The sequence below is a fragment of the Fulmarus glacialis genome, unplaced genomic scaffold (genome assembly GCF_000690835.1).
Source record: "Fulmarus glacialis isolate BGI_N327 unplaced genomic scaffold, ASM69083v1 scaffold19716, whole genome shotgun sequence".
Lineage (NCBI taxonomy): Eukaryota > Metazoa > Chordata > Aves > Procellariiformes > Procellariidae > Fulmarus > Fulmarus glacialis.
Genome location: NW_009216457.1, coordinates 12175 through 32720, shown reverse-complemented (window position 1 = coordinate 32720; position 20546 = coordinate 12175). Strand labels below are relative to the sequence as shown.

Below are 20546 nucleotides of genomic sequence, written 5' to 3'. Positions count from 1 at the left end.
TAAAGCCGATCTCTGGAGTTCGCTCAAACCTGCCCCAAACTCCTCCCTGCTGCTTCAGCTGGAACCTGGACACAGAAGCTGGAGGGAGAGGCAGTGCAGCCTCGGCACCCGCAGCTGAAGGGCTGCGCTCTGTGGAATTAATCACCGTACGACATCTGCACGGAGACCCCCTTGGCATGGCAGGCATCCACAGACCTCCACAGTGTCACCACTCACGTCACTTGTCCAACCTCTTCTCCAGGCCACCCTTGAGCCCCGTTGCTAGTTTCACTGCTTCAGGTGTAATAATTTTTCAGGGATTCAGGATGCTCTTTGCTTGGCAGGTTGAGACTGGGCATTGGATCGCAAAGAAAGCACACACATTATCTTACAAAGGAAATTTATTTCATTTTATGAAGCTTATATTACATGCATCGACTGAAGCTAGTACAACAGTTAACAGCAGGGCTGGGGTTTGTCCAGACTTCCATTAGTGTTTCTGGAATAAACCAGGCCAAATCAAAAAATCTTTTGCCCTTAGAAAATACAGTCGTCATACAAGGAATGTTTTTTTTGTTTTCACTTTAATTACTCCTTGCCCTTGAGCTGCATATAGCCAATGCTCCGGCTTACCAAAAAAGGAGGCAGGAGAGGAAAATCTAACACACACACACACACACTCCCCCCATACACCCCTAATAAGCCACTGAGATGGGAGGACTGAATCTAGCTCTATTCAGAGAAAAAAATACAAACAGAATACTAGGAATAAAGCTCTTACAACAAACCAGATGCAGTACCCTTTAATAATTTTACTAGATAAAAACGTTTTACACATTGTTCAATGAGGTGCTACGAATTCCTTTTGATTAGTTCTCTTTCAGTTTTATGGGTTTGAACAAGCAGCTGAATACACTGAAATATTGATTTCTAAAAATAAAAATATTGCATTCTTGTCAGTGTCTGTTGGATATACTCTCATACCCACCAGAGGAAGGTGTATAGTGCACCGGAGATTGCAGCCTACTATAGGCTTAATATCAAGTACAGATACACAGAAGCAGATGTACTCATCAGACCAGGTTGGTATGGCAAACGTCAAGCTGGTACGTGTTTGTTTCCACGTGGAGAGAAGACTTGCTACAACGTCCCCGTTCAGTCCCCTGTCACTTGTGTGGCTTGGCCGTCTGAGGTTTGGTTGGTGGACTGAATGAACATGGGCTGGGTGATGTCCTGGCCTGCAGGCATGGTCACTTGCTGGATCTGATAAAGTTGCTGGCAGAGGCAGAAGCAGGGGAAAGAAACGATTGTCAGTTCTCATCACACTCTAAGCATAATGCTGTACATTAACCCTACCAAGTTTAGCGGTGGAGTTAACAGCAACTCTCATGTCCAAACAAAATCTGTCCCAAAAACAGACCACGAATTGCCATTAGATATTTGTTGCTAAAACATAATTAAGTAATTCTGTGAATTTCTGATGCCCAAATTGACCTCAGGCTACCTATGCAACAGTCAATAGCTAGATGTAAGACCTTTATTCCTGAACTGGTTAGGACTAAAATGGATTCCACCCAGAGTGCAAGGGACTGGATTAATTTGGAGTGAGCGCAGCGGAACACAAAGAATCCACCTGAATTAAAAGCGGCACAACATCCTGCTCCTGGTTAAGGTTTGGTAGCACTAGCAGTGTTTTATCGTGAGGAGCAGATTTGCTAGAACATGCAGACTTTAAGACGGTCTTTCTATAGCCCTTGACTTCAAAGGGATGTAGCACCAACAAACTCCCAAGTTCTTACCTGTCCGTCTGTGAACTGGCTGAACTGCTGCTGTCCTTGCTGGACTTCTGTCTGCGTTATCTACAAGGGTAAGAGAAGGATGATCACTGACAGCGCTTTGGAGTGGTCAGAACCCCACTAACAATATTCTGCTGCTGCCTTTCAAGAGCTTTTAGACTCCTTCAAACTTCATTACCCCACCATGTGGTAAGATAAGGCTTATGCCGCCAGCCCGCAGTCATGCTGGTGCTAACCGCAACTCAAGAACAAAGGACATGGGATTCAGCCGTTCCAAACCAAACACAAGCATGTCCTCCCTGATTTTCATGAGGCAAATGCGGCCTCCAGGATCACAGAAGAGCAGCAGCCTTCCTATCCTCTGAAGGCAGAGAAGAATCCCTTAGCGACCAGTCTCAACAAGAACATGAGACAACCTGCTGGCAGCAACGCTGGTCTTGATGTTTCACCTCTGCAATAGCTTTCCTGAGAGGTTGCACGGCTGCTCCTCCCTCACCCAGCCAGAAGGAGCAGAAGTAAAGAGAAGGTTGATGAACTGAAGTTTCACCTGCAGTCAGCTCAAAAGCAGCATGAGCTTTATATAGTGAGACACACACACACACACATATATATGCATGCACCTTTCATGTATAGATAAAGGAGGCTTCCACTATGCTCCTTGCTTTATTATTCTGATGAAAGTAACAGGAAGAAAAGAAATGCAGGAGTCCTAGCCCAAGAGTTGGTAAACTCGACTGGAATTTGCAGTTTCAGGAGCTAGGGAACAACACTTTACCAGTTAATGTCAGCCCTGCTGTTATAGTGCATACCTGCTGTGCATTGGTTGCAAGCGTCTGGATCTGCCCCTGGACTACCTGGGTGCCTGACACAGGCTGGGCTAAGCGGATATACTGCAGCTGGCCAGCATTCAACTGAACCTGGAGACAAGCGGAGGGGGCAGGGAAAGAAAATTAAACAGATAACTGTGTAACCTGAAACACACAAACTTGCCTTCTTGTTTCCACAACAGAAGCCAGAGTAATAGATGACACCAGGAAGCTTCAGTTGATTACTGGTTGAGATGAGTAACTAGCACAGTCCCTGCCAAAGCAAGAACGAAGTCCACAGAACTCCTGCAGGTTCTTGAAGCAAAACCCCAAGGAAGCACAACATTACTTCTTTCTCCAGAACGGGAGTGGTCAGTTAGTAGCTCAAGCATATTAATTGCTAAATTTCAGAGAACTTTGAGAACACTTATTTTTCTTTTTGGTTACGAGAATCAAGTTACTACTTTGATGTATCACTTCACATAAAGAAAACTGTTATGAGCTAGCTGCACATAATGACACTCCTATTATACCCTGCCAAAAAATAATAAAGAATATATGGGAAATTTTCACATAAATAAAGACAGCAGAGATGACAAAACCCAAGGATATATTTAGAAGCTTTTAATGCAACTCTCTGCCAATGTATGTCAACCCCCACCTGGCAAAGGCTGATACTTTCTGTGTCAATATTTCGTGTATAACAGTCAAATGCAAATTTATTTCCTACAACCCTGGTCTTGCAAGGTTAGATGCTTGGGAGTGTGGAATATGAAGACAATGTCATCACTGTAACCTGTGATATAACCAGCTAATACTGCTAATACACATCTGAGAAGCAATAAAAAGGTCACAGTATGATTGATACTACTGTTGAATTTTTCATTTTGAGTTATTTAACTTTAGAACACTTAGATTCAGAGTCTTAAGGTTAATTATATACAAAAAATATTTTGAGTTTTCTTCTTTTTAAAAAGGGAAAAGAAGGACATACAAAATACTTTAAAAACCGCTCACTGACAAAGGTTCAAGTGCCTAGAACACAGTCTTGGCATTTACACAAACGCCACTGACTTCACCAGCTGTGTCTAAAAGCTCCAGTATTATTTCAGGAGCAAATGAGCTCCACATGAGCATAAACATTTCAATAAAGAATTTGTTTCTGCACTGGTATCTGCCAGCAGATGATGTTTTCCACACTGGGGGCTTCCTGCTTAGATTTTAACTACACTACTGACTGAATGGGATTTAGAAAGAGCGTTCTTCCAGAAATGAGAGTAAGATCCCAAGAACCTGCCCAATGAGGTCTAGCAAAGACACAGGTTAAATTTAACACAAAATTAATGCAGACAGACAAATGATTACCATTTAATTGATGTATACACTTCCTTCCAGTTTTCTCAGTTTATAAAAAATAAAAGTCACCTTTCCACAGGCAACCTGTGGTCCTAGAGTAAACGGTAAATCGCAGTAGAGAAGTGTATACAGTATCAGGAGCATGTGGAAAACCAGCAGAGAACATTAGTAAGATTCTCCCAACACTCCTGCAATCGCCAAAGGCTCTACCAGTTTTATGAGAGTGTTTCAAACTGTCGTATTTGTGTTATGAAAGATTCTTTGCTGAACCCTAACAGATACCAGACTGAAAGGGAACTATCAGAAGACAGCACTAACTACATCAAGAGAGAAAGGAAACTCAGGGGAAAAATAATAAAAGCACAGCAGAAAGAGAGCAGAATGGACAGCAGCACTGAAAAGACCAAGGACTGTAATTCTGTGAAACCAAACAAAAACTGCTTTCCAGGTTAGGGCACTAAAAAGCTCTCACAGCGAGTGCATGGCTCCATATTCTATTTTACTTCACTTGCTGGATGTGAGCAAGGGGAAAGATGCTTCCTTCAGCATCAACTGTGATTCTTCAACATGCCGTGATTAAGAAGAATCCTCTTAATTACAGTCAAAACAGTATTTCTGCTAGATAGAGAAGTGAGAATTGTGACTATTGCATTAAAACGCTGCTCCTAAGTTGCTCTGTTTTGCAGTCTTACAATTGTTAGAGACCCAAGTGCTCCCAAAGACAAAAGATACCACACTCTGGCACTTGGCAGTTTCTGTCTTACATCTGCAGCCTAAAAAGCTTCTAAGGACCAGTCACAGCTACCTGTTCTTAGATGCTCCCAGGCAAGAGGAAGGTAGAAGCATATGCTTGGCCAAAACCAGACACTAATTAAAAAGCCTCCAGTCTCACACTCCTAAAACATGGGACCACTTGCAACAGGATCCATCTCTGTGGAGAACAGTGCTTTCTGCAGAAGGTCATGGCCCCCTCACAGCTACTTTATAAAGAATTCTTTCTCCCAGCAGATCTGCAAGCCCCCTTCTTGTAGGGAGTTACAGCATTCACTGGAGACAATTGGAAAATAAGTCTGAACTGTTCTTTTATTGCTGAACCAAAGGAGGATGCTGCAACATTCAGTACTGTTGTAACGGATTCACTGAGGCTGGAGGCGGAGATCTCCTTCCAAAATGCTTTGAAGAACAAGTATGTTGGAGAGACTTTCATAAGGGAAGGAAGAAAAAAAAAAAAAAAAGAATGTAAAAGGTAGGTAGTGGAGAATGCAGAGAAGAAGAAAGGTTGCTTGTAGTACAACACCGTATTTGGCAAGCAATTCACTTCCTTTCTGACCAACACATTAAGCCAAGCAGTAGGAATCAGCAGAAGACTTAAGAGATGAAAAGAATTTGGAACTAAATTGGAAAAATCTGGCAAGATCCACAATCTAAACCTTTTTCAAGATGCTATGTCAAAGAACAAACATTTGCCAGATGTACAGAGGGAAGCTTAGCGAATCTCGAAAAGCAAAACTTGTGTGAAAGATCAGTTTTGCCACAGCTGTGGGTACACTTCTTAATAACAGAAATCAAAGACAAAGTGAAATGCTTGTCTTGGTCACTTGGTCTGACCTTTGGGTTGCTGGTTAAGTACACAGAACTAGACAGGTGTGTTTTTTTTTTTTCTTCATTAAGAGGTGTGAAATTTTCCAGATGGGAACCAAAAGATCCAGCTTCGTTGTGACTGTAAGTTACAGAGAGGGGGGGAAAAAGGTGACATTTTTTTGACCCATGTGTTTACCTAGGACACAGGCCAGAATGTTACTGCTGATGCTGGGTACTCAAAATCCCATCCTTTAGGCCACAGTGGGTCTATATTGATGTGAAAGTGAGGAGATATTTTCTGGTTCTGCAAAGCCATTGCTCCAACCAGCTCAAAGCATTTTGTAGAAGTATTTCTTATAACATAAAAGTTTATTAATAACTCACAGATGGCACCTTTCCCACTCAGTCTCCCAGGTCATAACTTCAGATCGCAGAGGCAGAACCAAGTAAAGGCAAAAGAAGTTAATTATGCTTTATTGAAAACATGCTGTAGTAAAGAACTAAGGTTTATCCAGGAAATATTTTATTTATTGCTTCCTAATCATAACTATTTCACTCAGGGGAAAGTGTGGGGGTGGGCAATGAGTCTACACTAGATGGGTTAGATTTATTTCCTCCTTCATGTCACACCTGGTTAGTTTTCCCTCTCTAAGTGCAGGAAACACACCACTCAATCCAAACTTCCTCTTACAGTTAAAAAAGCATACATATACAGTCTCATGCCAGAACACCAGCGGACAGTTTGCTCACAAGACTGTTACACATTTCTACTGGTAAAGTCTTACCGGTATTTGCTGGATTTCTCCTGTATTGGTGATGATCTGCTGCATGACTTGCATGGTCTGCCCAGTTCCACTCTGAGCCTGCTGGGTCTGTCCTTGCGGCTGGGCCTGCACTATCTGTACCTGCTGGCCTTCTCCAACCTGCATCGTCACAGGGGTGCTCTGCATGCAAAACAGGGATAAGGACCAAGCAAGGACCAAACACAGGTGAAAAAGCCTCAACATACAAAGGCTGTAACAGACAGACTGCTTCCTAGACCCACTGCTACTTGTTGATGCTTAAACCACCTGAAGGGAACCCAGGACCTAGATGACCCTTGTTACGAAGGTATCTGAATACCCGGTCATGACCAGAAAACACATTTCTGTATTGTCACTGACTGTTCTCAGCAGCGAGAACAGGATACTGCAATACATTACACACGGGTGAGCTGAGGGTTTCACTGGCTCCACTGAACTGCAAAGCCCCGGAACGCTGCTCATCGCTCACCTGCCCTTGCTGAGGCTGGGCAATGATGATCTGTCCGGGCTGGATAGTAGTTGTAGACGTGGTGGTCTGCTGTCCTTGCTGTTGCCCCTGAACCTGCACTGCAGCAGGCTGCTGAGCAAGTGTGAAATAATACTGTACAGGCTCAGCTGGGGTCACAGCCTGACGCACCTCTTCCTGCGGCACAGGTAGAAGACAGGTAAACAGGGAGGGAAAAGATCAACATCCAAACACCCCAACCACAGCTGAAACATCCCCCCCATAAGCATGCTCCATGGGAAAGTATCTTTAACAGCTCGTTTGTACCAGTTTAAGTAAATCTGAAATGATGAATCAAAATGGGTTCCTCATTTACTCAGCTATATGGAAATCAAAAACATTTCCAATACCCTACATATAATAATGTAGTCGCCAATTTCATTATGAGAAGCAAATGAATAAAATTACCGTACTTGAAAACCACGCAACTCCCTCATCAGTAAATTCCATCATCGCCTGTTATCTTAACACAGAATGAATTGCAAATGCACCAGGAAGACTTGCAAAGCCTCATCTGTCAACAAACCCCTCTTCTTAGCCTACATGCCCAACACAAATTTCAATCTAGCTCCGATGTTAAACCCCTGGGAGTAAAAGTCAGGGACTTGATATATGCTGTCATGCCTTTATTTATTTATTTAAATCCAGCTTTTCCAGAATTATAACAATTTCATCTGGTACCATGGCTTAACAGCCTGATTCTGCTGGTAGCAGGAATATCTCAACAGTGTGAAGAAACAAAAGGCTCTGCTCTAACTCACTGTCAGAAGCACAGGCTGCAATACCGCTGTTTTGTTTTATCTAAGCATGTCTTTAGGAGAGAAAAACCCCTTGTGATTAACGATATTTTAGGCAAAGAGTAGATTTGCAGAGATTATGTTAAGTGGCAAGCCATTAACACTCAAGAATCAAAATTCCTAAGCTCCCCAGAGGAAGAGTCAGATCTTGCACCTGACGGAAGATACAGCTCACCAGGCGTTCACTCCATGGCAGAAGGCGTAAACAATCCTCTCCCAGCCACCTCGAGTTCACAGCTGAGAGTGTAGGATGTTTACACGTGCTACAACATGGCAGATACCCACTTCCACAAGTCTGCTTGACTCCCCGGTGTTAAATGAGGCTTGCTCATGGATTACCTTCAGGGCATCCAACTGAACAGGAGAAGAAAAATTCACATTAAACAAGATCAATGTATGTTGGCTAGATGGGCATCAGGCTTGAGTAAGAGAGCCCTTTTGCTCAGATGCCAGTCTCTCAGAGGGACATCAATTAAAGAAAAGACTTACTATTGGGAGGTTTCTCAATAGCCTACCAGAAAATTACCCCCCAAAGATTAAGCTGTTCACAGCTGGCTGTAATCAAGAAGCAACTTCTAAGCCTGGCTCTCAGAGCAAACATTAGCACTAGTACTGCAAACCACTGCAATCAGATACTTACAATACTTCGTACACGTGGTAGGCACTGATTATTCCTACTTGTTTCATCAGAGCCTTTGGGGGAGGGATTAATAACAAATTTAAAATATATATTCAACAGGACATGTCTTCAGTTAACCATAAAACCACATGCATAAAAGAGCTGCGGCTGTTTATGTAAAGCCCAGTCCTTACGTCTGTTATTTATAGAGCACTCCAATCCTCAATTCCTAGCTGAATCCTGAAACAAATAAGGCAACTGAATACTTCTGTAAGTATCTATTCCAGGTTAAATTGCATTTACTACAGGCAAAAATGGCTTTAAATCCAAATCTGCTTGAACTAGGTTATATCACATCATTTGCCATCTTTTATTTTCAAGCCATAGCTTTAGTTACCAGAGCAACATAACAGTCATGGTTTCATTCCCAGCTCTTCCACATAACCAACACTAACTTGTCAAACAGTCTTTTCCGTGGTAAAGATAAAATACAGATTTTGCCCCCAGCCAAAAAGTGCAGGCTGTCAGCCTACAGGCAGCCACTTTTCAACACTGTTGAATCAAAGGAATATTTTCCACTGCAAAGTCCTAACCTATGTTCTTATCGGGCAGCTATTTCTCCATTAAATGTCTCTTCCCATAAGAAGTATTTCTAGCGACTCAGCAGCGTCCACAGGCAGAGGATATATCGGCGAGAGACAGATCTCTAGAGCCTATTTCAAATCAAAAATCGACAGGGTTCCACTGCTGGTGCTGTGCAATCCAAGACACAGCTCTGGTGTGATGTATCATCAAGACGCGTTAACCTAGCAACCTATATGCATCTAACACACTATTAAACCTTCAGGCATTCATTTGATTATAGAACTTGAATGTTCTATAATCAGAACATTCTGATATGAATCAAAAGGCTCCAGCAAGCAAAAGATATGGGCGATGTTCTCCCTCCCAAACATGGAGTACGTCTAAAAATAGCACTGCAAAGTAGAATAACTGAATGAGGCACCTAGAAGAAAAATAACTGAATTTGCAATGCCAGAATTAACCTGTGTTGCTTCAGGCTGCAGCCAACTCATTTCAGCTTATCAAGCTGAACAAACTGAAACGTGGGTTTTCCTTCCCCCAGTTAAGCAAAGCATTGAGAGCAGCTGTGCGGGCTGCTACTTTGTCTTTTTATTTAATACTGAACTAATGATCTTTGGATAAATCATCTCTGTTGCACTGCTGCAGGCATAAAGCAGGGAACTCGGTGAAGGAATGGAAGGAGCTGTGCCACGCTCCCACATGTGACGCTCATCATGTGTACAGAATACAGAGTTCCCAGCACACCTGTAATGAAGCCTTGGGATGCTGCTAATTTTAACCACAGCTGACTGCAGCAGTAGAATGGACTCTCCTGCATATATGGTGACAAGGAAAGGTATTTTCCTCATTTACTAGAAAGTCATGCTGCTTCTGGAAATCGGAATGTGAGGTTAAGCTCAGCTCAGGACATCATCAGAAAGGATGAAGCGTGTATTTCCTCCCTTTGGCCATCACTTCAGTAGCACCACAAGGACTTCCAAGACAAAAGTAAAATAGCAACCTCCAAAATCCAGGTCCACAATGGAACCACTGCTCTCTACACTCAAAGCAGGTATCTTTTTGCATGTTATCCAGATTTATATTGGAATACAAAAAAACCCAAACACGTCAAAGAAAAACTTCCAAGTAAAACACTTGCCAGAAAGATGTTTTCAAGTATGCTGGCCTCTCCAATATCACTCCCTAGAGAAGCTATTTTAAGGACTACCTTGGATTTTTCAAAGGCTAACACACTGCAAACCTTCAAAAGTATCAAAAAACCAGTTGAAGGAATTGCTATAAATTATTATGAACTACTGAAATTTACTGTTCAGAGAAGAAATTGCTCCAGTTGAGTCCTGGGCAACGATTCCAGGAGCTGCTGAACAAGGTGCAGCACTGTCCGAGCGGAGCTGTTCCCTAGAAAGAACTGATGGTAGCCCAGCCATTTTATCTACCAGGCAACTTGTAATAAAGAGAGATGAGCAATTACTGAATTGGTGAACTTTTAGCAGCAAAACACCAAACTTCTAGGTGAAGGAGATAAATTAGTCTACCAGGAGCTAGATCTGTTTCTTTGTGTATTTGAAGCAGTAAGACTGAGCTTCAACCCCACCTCACTGCATTTTCAGCACCGTCTCAAACATGGAGGGAAACAAGTACTTTGTGAAACACAAGCCTGTTAAGTTTCAAAGATCTTGTGCTCAGATGACTGCAGCAGCCTGCTGCTGTAAACATCCGACTGAAAGCTCCTTCTAACACCTTACAGCTTCCAGTCAAGGATGTTTACAGTAGCAATGACTGCCCCAAAGGATGCAGGAGTGGTACTTCTAAGCAAAGAATTCTGTTTCTCCTTTTACAAGTCAAAGGATGCAGACTCAGCACATCTTTTAAAGTTAAATTTTTAACATTGGCAACATTTGGTGTCAGAGTTATTTAGTAATGTTTTTGTCACTGAAGTAAATCTGTGAGTCAGACTACCGTGAATCTCCACTCAAGCTCTATGTGCATTAAAAAAAAAAAAGAACGTGAAAACTACTGTAAATAAACATGCAAAAGAGAGAGGCACAAACCTCATGTTTAAATCTGATTCTGCATTGCTTTGTCAACTCTCTGTCAACTGGAGACTGAAACCACACCAAGGAAAGGACAGACAATAAGGCAATAATTTTTATGTCTCACCTGCCGCTTTGGAGGCTTCAATTCATCTCTTGGAACAATATCGATAAGAAAGTCAAATTGATCAAACTTTGTAATTGCCATGGCAATGTCATTCCTCTGTAACAACAAAAAGAGAAAACCATTCTTCAGCTTTAGAAGTCTGTTTTGTCACTGGATAAATAAAAGTTAGAGCTTTTTAATTGAGTCAAGTGAGAATGTCTTCTCCAGATCCCAAGTGGTCAAGCCAGGTGGCGAGAACTTCTGTTTCAGTACCAACAACAGTGTCTCTTGCTGAGTGAGGCCTCCAAGATGTGCAATAAGAAGGTGCTTATCAAACTCGGGCTTTTACAGTCATCTACTCACCCACCAGGCCTAATCAGGCTCTCCACAACGGTACCGCCGTAATTCACTACAGAGGGCTCATGACAATCACCGTAAGACTTTTAGCACATTAAAAAAAAGGGGAATTCTTCTAAAAAAAAAAATTTATAAAATCCCAAAGATATCTGGAAAGAAACTTTGCAGAAAGACCAGGACGACTGCTCCATGTATTAGTAGCAACATACGCAGAATCTATGACTTGGGGATGGGATTAAAAAAAAAAAGAGAAAAAATAAAGTATCATAGGATCTTATTCAGGGCAGGGGAATCCCAAGAGATGTTGAGAGAACAAGCTTCAGCATGTGGAAGGGCAAAATGGTTAAAAGAAAGCATGAAGATTAAAACATATACTCAGCAAACTGGCCAAACATGTATCAGAAAGAGGATGTGCAAGAGCCAACGAGCTTCTATGAAAAATTGGCAAGGTAAGTATCTTCTCAACATGGCTTATAACTTTACTTTTATACCTTGCCTTAAAAAGAAATCCAAAGAATAGCATTAGGTCAAAGCATTAAAGACCTGAAAAAAGAACTACCCAGCAATAAGTCATCACTTAAATATATTTGCTTAAGATCTGAAACAATCCCCAAGATAAAAGAGCTGAATTTCTTAACAAACAAACAACAAAAAAAAAAAGAAAAAAAAGAAAAAAAAAAAAAGAAAAAAAAGAAAATGTACTCTGTCATTTTAAAACTCTTGCAAGCCATCTTAAAAAGTAGGGCTAATTCAAGAAGCTATAAAAAGTCTCATCCTCATTAGCTGAAGATAAATTTGTAAAGCATATATATGAACAAGATTTGAGACAGATATGCCTACGCTGCCTAATGAGTAGGTAAAATTTAAAAGACTATCAATCCTCTCATTTCAGGCTAGTTGACATTTCTAAACCTTATACTGTCTTGGCATTTAATTGCCAAACAATGATCACGTAGAAAGCACAAGAGAGACATTTCTTTTGTTCTGCAGGCAGCATATATTATAAAAGTATCTTCACTAGGAAGAAAACTTCTACTGAACAGATGTATCTCATATTTCATTCTCCATGCTGAGGATTGGGTTCAATCCAATTTCCTCAGGAACAGACTTCCATAACTCAGACCCCTCTGCTCGAAATTTTCTTCCCAAATACTTGATAAGTAGAGACTGCATTTCTCCAACTGCACTGTCCATGTGGAGAGCAGCTGTTCCAGGATGGCAGCTGCTGTGGAAGGCAAGGCAGTCAGAAATAAAACCTGAGTCAGTTCAAGGTCTTATAAATTGGGATCAGGGTTTAAGTATAATTCTGAAATAAACAGATCCATCCAAGCTTGAAAACTGTTAACAGGACATGCCTGAGTCAGCACTTGTACTTACGAAGCATCTTGTTCATAGAATGTATATCAAAATACATCCTTCCCACAGTAACTGCATTAAAACCTGCAGTAGCATTAGCAAGCAGCATTAGCCCAATTTAGTGGTGATTGAGTGGCCGGATGCCCATTCAACAGAACAGCGTTAGACTGAAATCAGACATGCCTCCTTGCCACTACAGCAATCTCTGCGCCAGGGTACAGGAGAGCTGACATGGTCCTAAATATCACAATCTCTCACCTCTGATCTGAGGGCCTGAACGGATGGTTATTATAGTTTCAAGTAGTTCTGGTCATCATGTAAGACTAAAAGTGAATACCTTCTCCCCCCCAATAAAAAAACCCTAAAGAGTTAGTTTTCTCTTGAACCACTAAAAAATGACTATTACTGAGGTTCTCTCAATCCAGAAGAAACCATAATCTGTTCTGGAGGAGGGTATTTTTGTTTTCATCTCTACACATTTATTGACATAAACTAACATCTACAAGTTTACATTAGAACTACTACTGAAAAACAAATCAGCTAGAAGTTCAAAAGCTACAGCTATCCTGATTCGTTAGAGCAGGTCACAATTAGCTGACAGCTGCAGCTTTGGGGTTTTTTGTTGTTGTTGTTAGTGGTGTTTTTTTTAAAACAAATTAAGAAAAAAGCACTTCAGTCACACAGTTACACTGGGCACTGTGCTTTGTACACAGGTTTGTAGCGATAAACACAGTGCTAAAGTTACTGTCTACAAAACATGCCTCATATTATGGAAACAAAGAGTTGGAAACAAATTTACGAAGCAGCTGAAGGCTAGGTAGGAGCAGAGCAGCTCTGTTACCTGCAGAGTCCTCCGCTTGTTATCTTCTGTGTGTATCCATGCTCGCAAAGTCAATTCTGTAATGAATATCTGAGCTGCCTTGGCGAACAACACGGGAGCTTCTGCACTAATCATCTGCAATTAAATTTACAATTTTAATTTTTTTTTTTTTTTTTTTTTTTTTAAAGTTTACCATGAGTACTCTAATACTGTAAAGTGGTAGTCAGAGTAACTTTATCACATTAGTCGAATCGGAATGGTTGCATTGTTTAACAGTGAAGTTTGGGGAATTTCCACATCAGAATATCTATGGCTCTGACAGTCCAAAGAGTTACCAGCCTGAAGTTAAACGCACTGTTAAGAGTATTAGGCATCTAAAAATTGTCTCAGAAGTCTGTTTCCTCCATGATTAGTCAGATGTCAACTCCATATTGTGCTGGATTATGGTAGGCATCACGGCACATTCACCAAGAGGGTGTCAACCAGCAGCTTCTCCTGGCAGTGCCTCGGCATGTGCATAAACGATTTGGAAGCTGAAGAGGACAAGTTGAGGGCTCATTTTAAAACCTGGCCCTTACTTTAGAGTTGTAACATTTATATAATTAGAAATGAATGCTGAAATTGCAAAGGAGGTTTGGAGGCCTGAGTAAAGACTCTGCCTCACCAAACTGCTTTTCCTTAAGAAGTATCTAGCTCAAGTTTTACTCAAATTAAGCAGTTTCATTATTAGCTGGCTTGGCATTAATGCTTACTTCCTAGCACAGCCTTCTTGTTGAATAATGTTCCAGGCAGGCCAGAGACTTCCACCCCTGCCCTGCCCCAAAATCTCATCTTCCCCTTCATCATCAGAAATATGGCGCTCATTCGGTTCAGACGCTGAACCGGGACCTTAGAGGCCTGGGTTCATTCCCTTTCCAGGCTGAATGAATAGCTCCCTTGTATAGGAAGACAACACACACCTTTTTCAGGATCTCATTTAAATGTTAAAAGGTTGTCCTAACAGAAGGATGGTGTCACACTGAGAAAAACAAGAAGAAAGTGCAAACCATTCTCTTTCTTCTTAGGAGTTAAGGGTCTGACAGTTTTCCAACTTAAAAAACAAAGAGGACTGGAGCAGCGCAAGAGTCAAACCCTGCAGGTGATTCCTTTCTCCTTCCTTTTATGTCAGTAAGTTTTCATCAGTTAATTCATGTGTCATCAGTCACACCTCAAGGGTTCAGCTCAAATACTGGTATCAAACCCATGTTATCCACCTAAATTATTACTTTTTTTTTTCCATAAAACTTGAAACAGTGTAGCACACATTTAAATGATATCACTCTTCATACTAAACGCTCTATAGCTTTGTGAAAGGAAGAGTCAAGGGAAACAAGGAGGAAACACAAGAAAAGACAGTTAAGCACTAGAAAAAACAGGAAATACCCAGAATTATAGAGCAGACTGGTATTTACCAGAAGAAAGCAAAACTGCAAAAGTCTTCAGCAAAGATGCCAAAATGATTTTGCTTTCCCAGCTCAGTTTGATTATACAAGGCTAGCTAATACTGCATTCAAGGCAGCTGCTAAAATGTGCTTTAAAAATAATAATAAATGATGATAATAAGTAGTAATGAATTGCAAGGAATTATAACCACAATATCCACCAAAAGGATCATAAGTACTTAAGAAAAAACCCCATGAGTGTACCTTCACATCTTCATCTAGTTTCATTATCTTCTTAATACGAGCCAGAGGGAGTTCTTGAACTCTGAAGTCTTTCTGCAGAGAGATTCACGTTTGAGAGAATCTTTACTGATACTTAACGGAAAACACAGGTAAGATAAGAAATGTTAAGACAAGTCTGTATTGTCTAGAACTAAACTGGCTAAAATTAGATTTATAAAAATAACTCATTTTCTTTGAGGTATGGCAGCTTCTCCTCAGGCCTGAGAATTCTCATCTGCTTTTCTGTATTTTATACTGATCTAATTCTACTTAAATCTTCTGTCAGACACTTGCATCTACTATTTCACCTCAAAGTTGAAGTCATTCTGCAGAACAGAATGTTTCTAACGTTACACATTTCTGCATCTATTTATATTTGAAGCAACTAATTCAATTAAAGTGTCTCAGGACCCAGAAACCATTGGAATTTACAAAAAGTCACAAGAGAAAAGGAAGGCAAATAAGAGCTACGTGGGGCCACAGGATGAAATCTTCTTTGCTCTGTTTGTACTTCCCTGTTGCCCAATACCAATTTTGGTGCTAAAAGCCTTGCAAGAATCTTGTTAAAAAAGATCTCATTTATTCCTGTTTTTAGATGGATTTGTCAAAGAGAACTGCTGACTCAAAATGGTGTAATGATGGTTTAGGAGACAGAGAGCGAGCGCTGTCATTGTACTGACTCATCCTGCTCCGCTCAGCTGTCAGCATGTACCCAACGTGAGCAGCAGCAGAGACACCACCAAGCCACTGTCCGCGTGAGAGGAGGCACTAACGTGTCCCTTGGAGAGATCCTCTCCGCAGAGCGCTCTTGGGGTTAGGGAAACTGCTGAGCTTCACTACAAAGAGTGGTCTCCCTTCTCTGGCGATAGAAAGAGGAATAAAAAATAAAAAAAATCCACAGTGTGTTGCTACCAGGAGCCTCTTAAAAAGGGAGAGAGGCTGAGGCTACGTACCATTGCATCAGGAATGCAGAATCCCTACCCACAAAGGGCTTCTAAAAAAATGTCTTCCCTTCTTAACAAAAATGTCATAGAAAATAAAAGGAAACTCATTTCTCTAGGGAAGAAAGCACTGCAAGACGTGTTAGTGAAACAAAAGAGGGAAAAAAAAATGCTGAAAGTGCTGTTTTCTATTGAAGCAAAATACGGAGGTTGTGCATGGTCCAGCCAGCATTCCAGCACAGAGCATTTAATTTATATATATTATTTTGTATGCGTATATATTAAAAAAAGCATTCTGTGCCCTCATTCTGGAAATGTGAATGTGATGCTCCTGGTGCTTCTAGTAATATGCTGCAAATCAGAATTAATTTGTTGGGGGGTGTCATTGCAAGGAGTGCCGAGAGCTGCTGCATCCTGCTGGTGAATGTGGTATTTTGGGCAATGGGAGAAGAGGGCAGCCAGTGCTGGGACCTGTGCTTGAACACACAATGTGCTCAGGGTGGCATTTTCAACCAGTAACCGCCACATAAACAAGTTAAGGGGTTGCTAGGGCATGGAAAAATATCCCAAAGGTTTTTTCTGAGTTGGTTTTTGTTGTTGTTGTTGGGTTTTGTTGGGTTTTTTTGGTTTTGTTTTTTTTTTTTAAAAGATCGTTCCTTTTTAAAGAGCCTCATGAGCTTTGAGCAAGCTTCAAAGAAAGACGAGGACAAAATTCCCAATCTGTGAAACTCTTAAGTATATTAACTTCTATGAACAACAGAACTGCAAGCAGACATGCATAGGTACAATACCATTAAAATTTTTAGAGAAGAGAGACAGTGGGAGAAATTAGAAAAAAAAATTAAAGCTCCTTTATTCCTTTAAGGCAGACAGGCAAACGTCACATAAATCAAAATTAATACGCAAGTACCATGGTGAAGGGAAGCATGACCACTACTGGCTACTACCCAGCAGAACAAACTTTAGACACCAATTCTTCATCTTTTCTTTTTTCCAAATTAGGTATCAATGTTTTCACAGGCCTCTTCTAACTCATTGCAAAGCTGAAATGCAAGTTTCAGCCTAGTCCTGTTTCCTATTTCTCCAAGACTAGGCTGCAGTCCTTTCTGTTATACGGGGCAGAGAACAGGGAGCTCTGGTTTCTTTTTCTAAAGCAGCTCCCTTGTTTTTTCCCCTGAATTTTAGCTACTGGTGGCACACGACAAACACACAAAACCAAGCAGAGATAGCCCCGAAAAGCAGGGAACTAAAGCAGGCTTTCCATCAAACAGCTGCTCTGACCTCTGCTACGCAGTACATGCAGATGAGCTTTAAGTTTACTTACGTCCACATCCATGGGAGCACTTTCAGTAATATGCACAATAATTTCAGGATTTGATTATGCAGGGGACAACTGCATAGGAATGTTTTGCAATTATGCCTTTTCCTTTCCAACTCCCCTTCATTGTCCTCAGTTAAATTTCAATGACTTACTAGCTTGCAATGCAATAAATAGATTCATACGACAGTTAAAAATTAAGCTGCCCATACTTGATAAGCTGCAGAATAAACCCCTTTCATGTGGAGATGAAGACAAACTACAGCTCTTGAACACAAGAATTCACTGCACTGAAAGAGGAAAGTAATTAATTCTGGTTATGCATACAAATTTCTACATCTGTTTCTTTAATCAACTATCTGCACAGAGGCTGAAAAATGAAGCTTATCTTCAGACTACTGGATCAGGGTTTTCACTTTGAACAGCCTGTCTTTGACTAGAGTTCTTTTGTTTTCAGTTACATTAAAAGCACAGGAGTGTACTTTCAGGACGACTGTATCACAGTAATCTATCAATCTCTCTTGAAAAGTCATTTTTATTATATGCCCTTGTTCTCAGGCACATCTCTTTTGGGGATGGAAAAAAATAGAAGCTACTTAGTCCAATTCTTATTCTCAATCTATGCATGATTTTTTTTAATCAAATGCCTTTAAATTAATAAAGCATGTGATAACGATGCACTTGGCATTCAAGTGATTTTCAAAACTTCAGGCTTGTCACAGGAGACAGTTCTGAAAGAGGGCATAATAGTTCTATACAAAAGTCTAAACCCAAAAAATCATTCACAAAATTCTAACTGTCTGCAAATAGCCAGGTGTTTGAACTTGTGAAGGGCGGGAAAGACTACGAGTCACATTTTGAACAGTAACATCTCCCAGGGTATACTGATGTGGCCTGTCCTTTGGTGTGGATAAGGATTCTCTCACACGCTGGTCACACATTTTATGTTACAGAGTTTGAACAGTAGTTAAACAGACCACAAAATACAATGTGAGGTATATTCTCAAATCCCTCAATCTTCTGTTAGCTAAAACAGCTTATGGCAGCTACACTTACACCCATAGCTATTTTAAAATCACTTCCCTTTTCCCTCCATCAGAAGATAATTCCTCTGCGATTCTCTAGAAAGCAGCCACGGTCATTATTTAGCCTGTTAAAAGAACCTTTGAATCAACTTTGTCTTCTTGTTCAGTCCAGAAAGAGCTGAAGGTATGACTATTACATCTCATTATGCTCTGAGTCAGCTGTATTCAATTTATATCTCAAGTTCTGGCAGTTGTAGCCAACAGTCAAAAGCCTGGCTGAATGATTATTTATCAGCTCTTTAGGCCGCCTTGCAGTACGTAAATAACCTACTCTACTGGATCCCATAAGCAGCAGAAATATGTTCAAGGTGAGGTTTATCTTGCTACCAGACATTACCAGGCACTTTGCACTGTCAATTCTTCAGAAATAACACAACCGATGAGGACACTCACCACTGTGAGATTGCGTATCTCCTCCATGACTCGTGGCCAGAAGGACTGGAGGCTTTGCTGGGCATCGCTATTGCTAGCTGTGCCGAAGCCACCATCTGTGGACATTCTGGTAGCTGGGAGAAACAAAAACAAGCGTTAGCCATGAGGGAGAGAGGCAGGAGTCAAAGGCTCCCAGAGATTCCCTCCAAGTCCCAGGAATACAGGAAAGGGCCAGCCTGGCTAATGAAAACTGTCAAAATAAGACATGCCAGTTACAGCAACAATGTAGAGATACTCATAGCCTCTGGAATAATTTTTTAAAATGTTATTTATCTTTCCAGAGATTGAAAAAGAACATTAAAAAAAAAGAATTGAAAGCAAAACCAGTCTCCTTATTCCCCTATTAGAGCTCTGCCTTTTCACAAGGAGTTACAAAACATAACTGATGCCCAGTCACCGCTCACAATCCAGTGCGCACCTACTGCAAAATCATTTTTTCTCTTGCTTGTTACAGCCAACAACAGTGCAGGTTATGGCAGCAAACACCCCTCAAGTTGAAACCAGAATGTCAATGTCAGCTCGATATTATTTCTAAAAGGTGTAATGAAACACTTGCTTCTGTGCCTATTTGAAAGGTGTCAGGTTTTGTGGCTTTATGCTATTTTTAAAATACCTCTTCTTCTTGGGTATAATCAACAGGAGAAATTAACAGTCTGTACAATGCAGAATGTCAAAAGCACAAAGTAAGATCTGAAATTCAAATCTTTTAATTGAAACAATTTTTAAAAAGCCACATGCCTGTCATAAATGACAGTATTCTGCAACTGCAGGATGTTAAGCAAGTCTGGCTATTATTAAATTTATACTGGACATTGCCTGTGCATTCATTAAGACTTGTATCTTTGCAAATAGCTTTATTTACAGTATGTACCAGTAGTCATCAGGAACTTATATGGAGAAAACAAAGGGACAATAACTGGGTTCAGACTTTCCCCTATAACCATGCTGCACTGCAGTGAAGATGGTGAAGAGCTCAGGACACGCAGCATTGATCAACCTCGTCCTCGGGTGACCGAGACGGTGCCAGCCCACGCGGCACTGTCCAGGCACATTTCAAGTTCCAGCTGACACAATTCTTGTCCTCCCGTAAAATCCTAGATCAAGTTGTGCCTTTTCGGCGAAGAACTCTGAAGACAGCTCTAGTTAATATTAACATGAAGTCAGATGCACAACTTGGGAATCCCTTGGATCACCAAGACCAGCCTTGCTGGCTTCCTCTGTGCGACAGGAGCGTGTGGCTCCAGCAGGATTCCCAACAGGGATTGCAGCCTGGAAGGATGGGCGATACGTGCCAAAAACACATGCACACATAGGACCTGCCGAGACACAACCCCGGCAGGACAGGACTCGGTGCTTCCCATGCACTGAAAGCATCTCGGTGAATGCCAGAAGAGTCACCGCTCACTTCTCAAATGAGCAAAGCACAGGATGCCAGCGAGTTACTGACGTTAAACGCTCTCGGGGTCACCCAGAGCAGCTTTGAAGTTTCCATGAATGACACACACACACCATGTACAAACAATAAGTCTCTGTGTCTCTCAACTTACAGCAAGAGATAAAGGGTGTTA

General features: G+C 41.2%; 1 protein-coding gene across 3 annotated transcripts; it reads right to left on the bottom strand.

The window, feature by feature from the left end:
- Positions 1 to 759: 759 nt before the first annotated feature.
- Positions 760 to 19049, bottom strand: NFYC (nuclear transcription factor Y, gamma). Of its 3 annotated transcripts, none has more exons than XM_009579322.1 (9): positions 18940 to 19049; positions 15185 to 15256; positions 13521 to 13634; positions 10988 to 11083; positions 6791 to 6964; positions 6304 to 6462; positions 2585 to 2692; positions 1779 to 1838; positions 760 to 1254 (listed from the first exon to the last, which is right to left on the bottom strand). In XM_009579322.1, the coding sequence occupies exons 1-9, from the start codon at positions 19042 to 19044 to the stop codon at positions 1135 to 1137; spliced, it is 1008 nt and encodes a 335-aa protein (XP_009577617.1). In that variant the 5' UTR covers positions 19045 to 19049; the 3' UTR covers positions 760 to 1134. The 3 variants fall into 3 exon arrangements, with proteins under 3 accessions (XP_009577617.1, XP_009577618.1, XP_009577619.1); XM_009579323.1 differs by having other exon boundaries at positions 6304 to 6360; XM_009579324.1 differs by lacking the exon at positions 13521 to 13634 and having other exon boundaries at positions 18940 to 19044.
- Positions 19050 to 20546: the final 1497 nt, after the last annotated feature.

What these genes read in the sequence shown, in the direction of transcription:
- NFYC (XM_009579322.1), bottom strand. Translation starts at nt 19,044, where the DNA reads ATGTCCACAGATGGTGGCTTCGGCACAGCTAGCAATAGCGATGCCCAG. An exon ending in AGATACGCAATCTCACAGTG is followed by an intron (nt 15,257 to 18,939) that starts GTGAGTGTCCTC and finishes ATCTCTCTGCAG; the next exon opens with AAAGACTTCAGAGTTCAAGA. An exon ending in GAGAAATCCAGCAAATACCG is followed by an intron (nt 2,693 to 6,303) that starts GTAAGACTTTAC and finishes GCTTGTCTCCAG; the next exon opens with GTTCAGTTGAATGCTGGCCA.